We start from the raw sequence: 5,920 nt of genomic DNA, 5'->3' as shown, positions 1-5,920 counted from the left end.
GAATGAAAGATGGTACTGACCAATGCCAGAAGAACGTATCGGGAAAAGTACTGATACATAATGCGGTCCCTTGCTTTACCTTAAGTTCGCAGCTGAGCTGTGTCGAAGTTTCCGTGAAGCCGTTGACTCAGCGCATCGCCAAGTTTGCGCAGTACGCGAGGGCTCTGACCAAATGGACGAGGCCTTACTTGAACCGCTGGTTAGCGGTTTTTGTTCTTCAAATCAGTGGGATGGGGCAGCGGGACCGTTGATAGTGAACGCCGCTATGCGAGCGTATGACGAGCCAGCTCGCGACCCTGCGTTCAAGCCCAGCGCGATGCCAGATCTTCGGGAGAAGTAGAGGTCTACGAAACGTGTCAAGCCAGCAAGAGGAGCGCATCTCTTCTCGTTTCTTTTCAAAATTGAAAAAAAAAATGAAAGCAGCGTCTCAATTTATTTTTCAACCCAGGCAGCCCACGTACAGGAGGCCTCTCACGCTCCCTCTTCCTCCTCGACGCCCTTGGTGAGGATCGAGGCGAACTTCTTGAGGTCAACGTTGCCGGCGCTGTCGACGGGGGCCTCGGCGAACGCGTCGTTGGCCTACGAGGTGAGAGGGCAGGTGTGTCAGCTCGGGGGCGTATGCCATGCGCCAGCCCGAAAAAGACTCGCCACTTACCTCCTGGTCGTTGAGCTTCTCGCCGAAAGTGGTCAGCATCTGCCGCAGCCTGCAAGGTAAAGTCTATCAGCACCACTCAAGAGCGCGGTATTCCATTCGGGCTTGTCAAAGACTTCGTCTGCCAGCTAGGAGCGTGAAAAGGCGCAAACAACATTCCCAATGGCTTTCTTTTCCCCTCAGGTTCACATCACCCAACCAGAGTTCTAAGCGGGTCCTATCAAAAGCGTCCAGTATATGGACGACCGTGCCGCTTCTCCGAGTTCTCAACTGGCTTGTCACTCTCAGTCTTCACAGGTAGACCGAGACAGCACGAAGTCGCTAGAAATGGTACGCCGCACTGTGATGACACGTTAAGAATTGCTCCTTTCATCGTGTATCGTTGTAATGTAAGGACTACATCCAACCGCGGTCCTAACACGAGTTTTGTTAATTAGTGTAGCGCAAAAAGAGTGCACCAGGTTTGCTTGAATGCTCAAGTTCTCACTAAACAGCGCTTTGGCAAACTGCCATGTTGCGGCCTCACCTGTCCTCGCTGCACATGCCGTTGCCTTGGTCAAAGAGGTTGAAGGCGTTAACGATGACCTCCTCGTCGTCGACACCCGTGATGCGGTCACCAAAGATGGTCAGGAACATGGTGAAGTTGATGGGTCCCGGCGCCTCCGAGATCATGGACTCAAGCTCGGTGTCGTTGGTGAGCCTGCCGAGCGAGTCGAAAGTGGCGCGGATGTCGTTCTTGCTGATGAAGCCGTCCTTGTCCTGGTCGATGAACTGGAAGGCCTCCTTGAACTCCTGGACCTGGTGCTGGGTGAACATGGCGAACACGTTGGAGGTGCTGCGCTGGGCCCGCTTCTTGGTCGAGCTCTTCGCCGGCGCGGCGGCCGGCGCGGCGGCCGGGGCCGCAGCAGCGGGAGCCGCCGCGGGGGCCTTGTCCGGCTCAGACTCCTTCTTGCTCTTCTTCTTCTTCTCCTTCACTGAGTCTCCCTGCACGAGCGACTCTCGTCACACTCGAGGCTAACAAGACTTCGCACGATATCTGCGACGTGTGCGCCACCTGACCGTTCCGCCACACTGCTCGCAAGCGAGGCTACCAGCACGCTTCTTGCATGTCGCGACTGTGCATGCATAGAAGCCATGCACAAGGTTTGCGTTAAGATTCAGGGCTGTTAGGGCAGGCCCGGAGGCTGTAGACCGAGCGGGGGTGTCTGAGAGTTGTATTTTGCCTACCAAACACCTCCCTCCTGGAGTGCCCGCTTGATCTCGGATCAGATGAAGGAACACCTAGGCCCACTGGCCCCCCTGGGCGACCAACACAAAGTCGCTGGCTGATTAAAGTGCTTCCTCTCTCTCGCTCTCTATGTAAGCTTGTCATCACATGTAACTGTTACATGTAAGCTAACTGTTTTTTTTTTTTCCTTTCCCTTAGAGCTGTATATATTGCCACATCATCCTTGCAAGTGCCACGTCATTTGTTGTTAAGTCATTGTTGTAGGCGCGCTTTTTTTTGTAACAGCAAAATCGCCAACCAAACGTTCCGAGCGATTCAGAGCGAAATGTATCTGCTGTGACTAAACCCCGTTGCCTTTGCTTTTTATTCTTTCCGCAACCACCGCGTCCATAACACGTCGCAAGCGGCTCCCTGTAACACGAGCTTTGCGAAAACCCTCCAGAATTCGCAACGTTAGCAAAAGGAAAAAAAAAGAAAAAGGAGCCGCAACAGCCAGCTGTCGGCATCCAGCCTGATAGGAGCCGGCCAAGCGGCAGGACCCCGTGGTGCTCTGAAGAGTTTGGGTGGGGGGTGGGGGGAGGGGGGAGGAGAGGGGTAGAGGCCGCGATCAGAATCCCGGGATCCCACTAAAAATAGCGAGCGCCGACTCCGCGGCCATATAAGACTGAGCGCGAAGCCGCAGGCTGCACTACTATTCTCGTTCTGTTCCGCGCAGCCGCGGCGGGGCAGAGCGCGCTGACGAAGAGCTGTGGCTTGGCGGTGGCGAAAATAGTACCCTGCCGAAGCCGCCGCTGCCGTGTTGTGCGCCCTTCCCCACTCGCTCTATTGTCGGAATTCTCCGTCGCGTCTGCGTGCCTGGCCAAGTTGCGTCATTTTAGAGCTCCCGCGCGTTTTGGAAGCTGCAAGAAGCTATGATTGCGAAGCTACGGCTTGCTTGTCATGTGTCTGAGAGTCCAATGCCCTTATGTTTCTCGTAAACATACTCGTCTTCGTACACTGCATAACGCGTACTCTCCTGAATTCCGTCTGTAATACTATACACGAACGGTTCCAAGCGACTGTCGTACTGTGCCAATGATGTGAAATGCAAAAACGCCAGCCAAGTTCTCATCATTATTCCTCACTCCTGCACTCTGACTAGCCCACGGAACATGCCAAGGCACTGATTACGCAGTAACGTCATAAATGACCATCGGCTCCAAGCAGGCGCCTTCCATCCTTCCTCTGCGCTTCTTTGCAGATTTAGAACGCCATGTCCCGCTTAGGCGGGCGTAACGGCAATGGAAAATGTGACGTTAAGCGGGCAGGGGATGCCCAAAGTGATATTTGTACTCTTAATGTCCCTCTCCCTCCACCCTTCGTTGAAAAAAAACAAACAAGAACGAGCAGGCCCCATCAACTGAATCACGGACAGTTTGGACAGGTGAGTAATGATAGCAGCCGTGTTTTGTGAGTAAAAGCTATGAGCATGGACCAAGTGGCAGTGAGGTGGGTTAGGCACGCCGTCTTCACAAGCGAGTGTTTTTATTCTACATTTTACTTTCTCCTGAAGCATGGGCTTCTTAGCATATTAGTCGTGCATGAGGAGAACTGGTAATCTTTAGCCAGCCTATCCGCAAAACCATGTTTTCTTGTAGCGAGATTCTTCGCAACGGTTACAAGGGCGACAATTTGTCGTCCGCAAGGATGTTCTTATGAAGCCGACCAGGAAGCTGCTCTACCTGCTTCTCTTGCATGTTTCATCAAAGGAGACGCAAAGGTGAACAGGGATCAACGTCAACCTAGCCCCTATTAAAAGGGTCAGATAGGGTCACACTGCCGAAGCATCTCTCTGGAACTGGCCTTTAGTATCAGATTTATGCTTCTGGCAAATGGCCCTTTAGTGATGCTATTCCAAAGCCACAATTCTCGAAGTGTACAAGGAACACTAGAAATACAAGTATGAGGTCTTTCGATAGCGCGATAAGAATAATTAAGAAAGTACAAATATTTTCTGGCTCATCAGCTTGTTTAGGCCTAACTCAAGTTCACTGTACTCCAAAGCCGTCAGCAGAAACTGCAGCAGCACATTTCTCCTCTGCAGTGTTGTTAGCGTTACAATCGAGTAGCCCCGCCATTGGCACTGCTCCAGGAGAGGCGTAAACGGTATTTTCTCATGCCAAAAACCGCCCCACATTACAATCAACATCCGCATGCAAAGCTACTAAAACGGGCAACAGTTTAACACTTTCAGCAAACACAGCTGTTGATGCACGTATCAAAACGCATTGACATGATTTGGCAGATTGAAGGAAACCCAATGTAAAGGGCTCACCAAACTACACTGGCCAGCGACCCTATGGAGGCTGGGTACATATATGGAAACTGCGGACGGATATAGCATGCACGAGGTGAAACAGCTGCGAACCACGCAGAAGCGCACACCTCACAAGGGAAAGTGTCCAGCGTATCGTGCCCTCCAGCACTCGTCTTGAGCCCGACTCTTAATTAGCGAAGGAAACGACCGCTGAAGCGCTCCCAGATCGCGCACACACGAGCACACCGCACCAGAGAAGCGCGCATCGAGGCACTGCGGGGCCGTCTCCCGGGGCAGGCAAGGTCACCTTGGCTGGCAAAACCAGAGCGGACGGCCGCGAGCGACCGCGCCGAAGCCGTCGGTCGCGGCCTCGCTGCGGCCAGCCACGGTCGCGATCTCCGCGGGGAAAAGCCAGCGGGGGGTTGCGTCCTCCGGCGCTACTCACCATGGCTGCCGGTGCGAGTGTGTGCGAGAGCGCGGCTGTTCGAGCGAAGGCGAGCGGCGGAAAGGCCCGACGTTCCTGCTCGACCGGGGCTCAAGTACTGGGCCGCGGCTCACGTGGTCGGCGCGCCATTGGCCCGCCCTCAAATCTACATATATGGCGGAATGCCAGGCCGGCGGAGCATTAACAAACAAGACGACGTACCCTCCCCTCCCGCGCCGCCGAGGCTGGGGAGGCTATATCGGGCCCGGCCCAAGTTAGCTTGGGGCGGGGAATTACTCGCCTTCTACAATGGTCCCGCCGGCAGCAGGTTCCCCGCCACCTCGGTACCTGCGGCAGCTGCACTTGGCTCGCCGGGCAGCGCGTGGCACGATGCCGTTGTCGCCCGGTGCACGGACCACGCGTGAGCGCGGATGTACTGCACGATGGGTAGGGTATACACTCACGCTTCGCTTCCCTGTGCACTCCTGAGTGAGGTACAGCCTTTCTCGAAAGTAAAGAGGGTCTGCTTCTAGGGCATGCATCCGTGGAGGTAACATTATCGCAGGGTTCTTGCACGAAAGCCCTCGCCCACTGTCGCCCGCCTGGTGTGTGACACTGCTGTCTAAGGGTCTGGCGAGCCATGTTCTGACAAGGACGCCCACCATCTGCGTCGACGGCGGTTGAACCATTTGAACATCGATACAACACTGGCAGCGGCGGTGACTCAGGCTGAACAAATGCCGACAGACCACTGTAAGGCTAATCTCGCGTGTGGGAAAACACCACGACCACCACAGCCACCGGAGGACATCACTCGGACCGAGCATCTTTCTTAGGGCAGCCGGCTGGCATCACCTCCGTTGGACTCAATTACGGATGAATTCGGCAGCAAAAGTCTGGTATTCGATATACCGAATATAGATTTTACTGCGTCTAATATTTATTATGATTTTGCGGCAAACTATGCCGACTTAGCATTTTCACTTCGAGTAGAGTTCACAAACGAAACGTTCTTTCTGCGGACTGAATATGAATTTCTGTGTCGTCACTGCGCAGTTCTGGGTACTTTAGTGATCACAAATCATTAAGCACCGCTGCGAGCCATCGCAACGCAGTAGTGAAGTCAGGGCTTGACCAGCCCTGTGCCTTCGTGAGAAAGCCACGACGGTGACGTCACCGACTGCCGTTGCCCTTGCCGGCTGTGCTTGCTCACACAGACGCGGGCATCGAGCCAGCCGCTCCTGCAGGCCAGGCACGCAGTTACACCCGCCAGCTCCACCGGGCCTCTCTCACTGCCCTGCTCGACTGGAAAGATCCTCT

At 54.5% G+C, this 5,920-nt stretch overlaps 1 protein-coding gene across 1 annotated transcript; it reads right to left on the bottom strand.

Annotated features, from left to right (window-relative positions):
* Positions 1-414: 414 nt before the first annotated feature.
* On the bottom strand, positions 415-4,777 carry LOC149349609 (myosin regulatory light polypeptide 9-like). Its single transcript, XM_089578630.1, has 4 exons — positions 4,622-4,777; positions 1,179-1,636; positions 656-704; positions 415-579 (listed from the first exon to the last, which is right to left on the bottom strand). The coding sequence occupies exons 1-4, from the start codon at positions 4,622-4,624 to the stop codon at positions 472-474; spliced, it is 618 nt and encodes a 205-aa protein (XP_089434756.1). The 5' UTR covers positions 4,625-4,777; the 3' UTR covers positions 415-471.
* Between the last annotated feature and the right edge of the window lie 1,143 nt (positions 4,778-5,920).

Source organism: Amblyomma mixtum, chromosome 3 (assembly GCF_055824585.1).
Source record: "Amblyomma mixtum isolate Tamu chromosome 3, ASM5582458v1, whole genome shotgun sequence".
NCBI lineage: Eukaryota > Metazoa > Arthropoda > Arachnida > Ixodida > Ixodidae > Amblyomma > Amblyomma mixtum.
The sequence above is the reverse complement of the archived record's forward strand: the minus strand, read 5'-3'. Positions and strand labels throughout refer to the sequence as shown.

Bases quoted from the DNA above. Each gene is read 5' to 3' on its own strand.
- LOC149349609 (XM_089578630.1), bottom strand. The intron at 705-1,178 runs GTGAGGCCGCAA...TTTACCTTGCAG, and splicing joins GGCATGTGCAGCGAGGACAG to GCTGCGGCAGATGCTGACCA. The intron at 580-655 runs GTAAGTGGCGAG...CTCACCTCGTAG, and splicing joins AGAAGCTCAACGACCAGGAG to GCCAACGACGCGTTCGCCGA.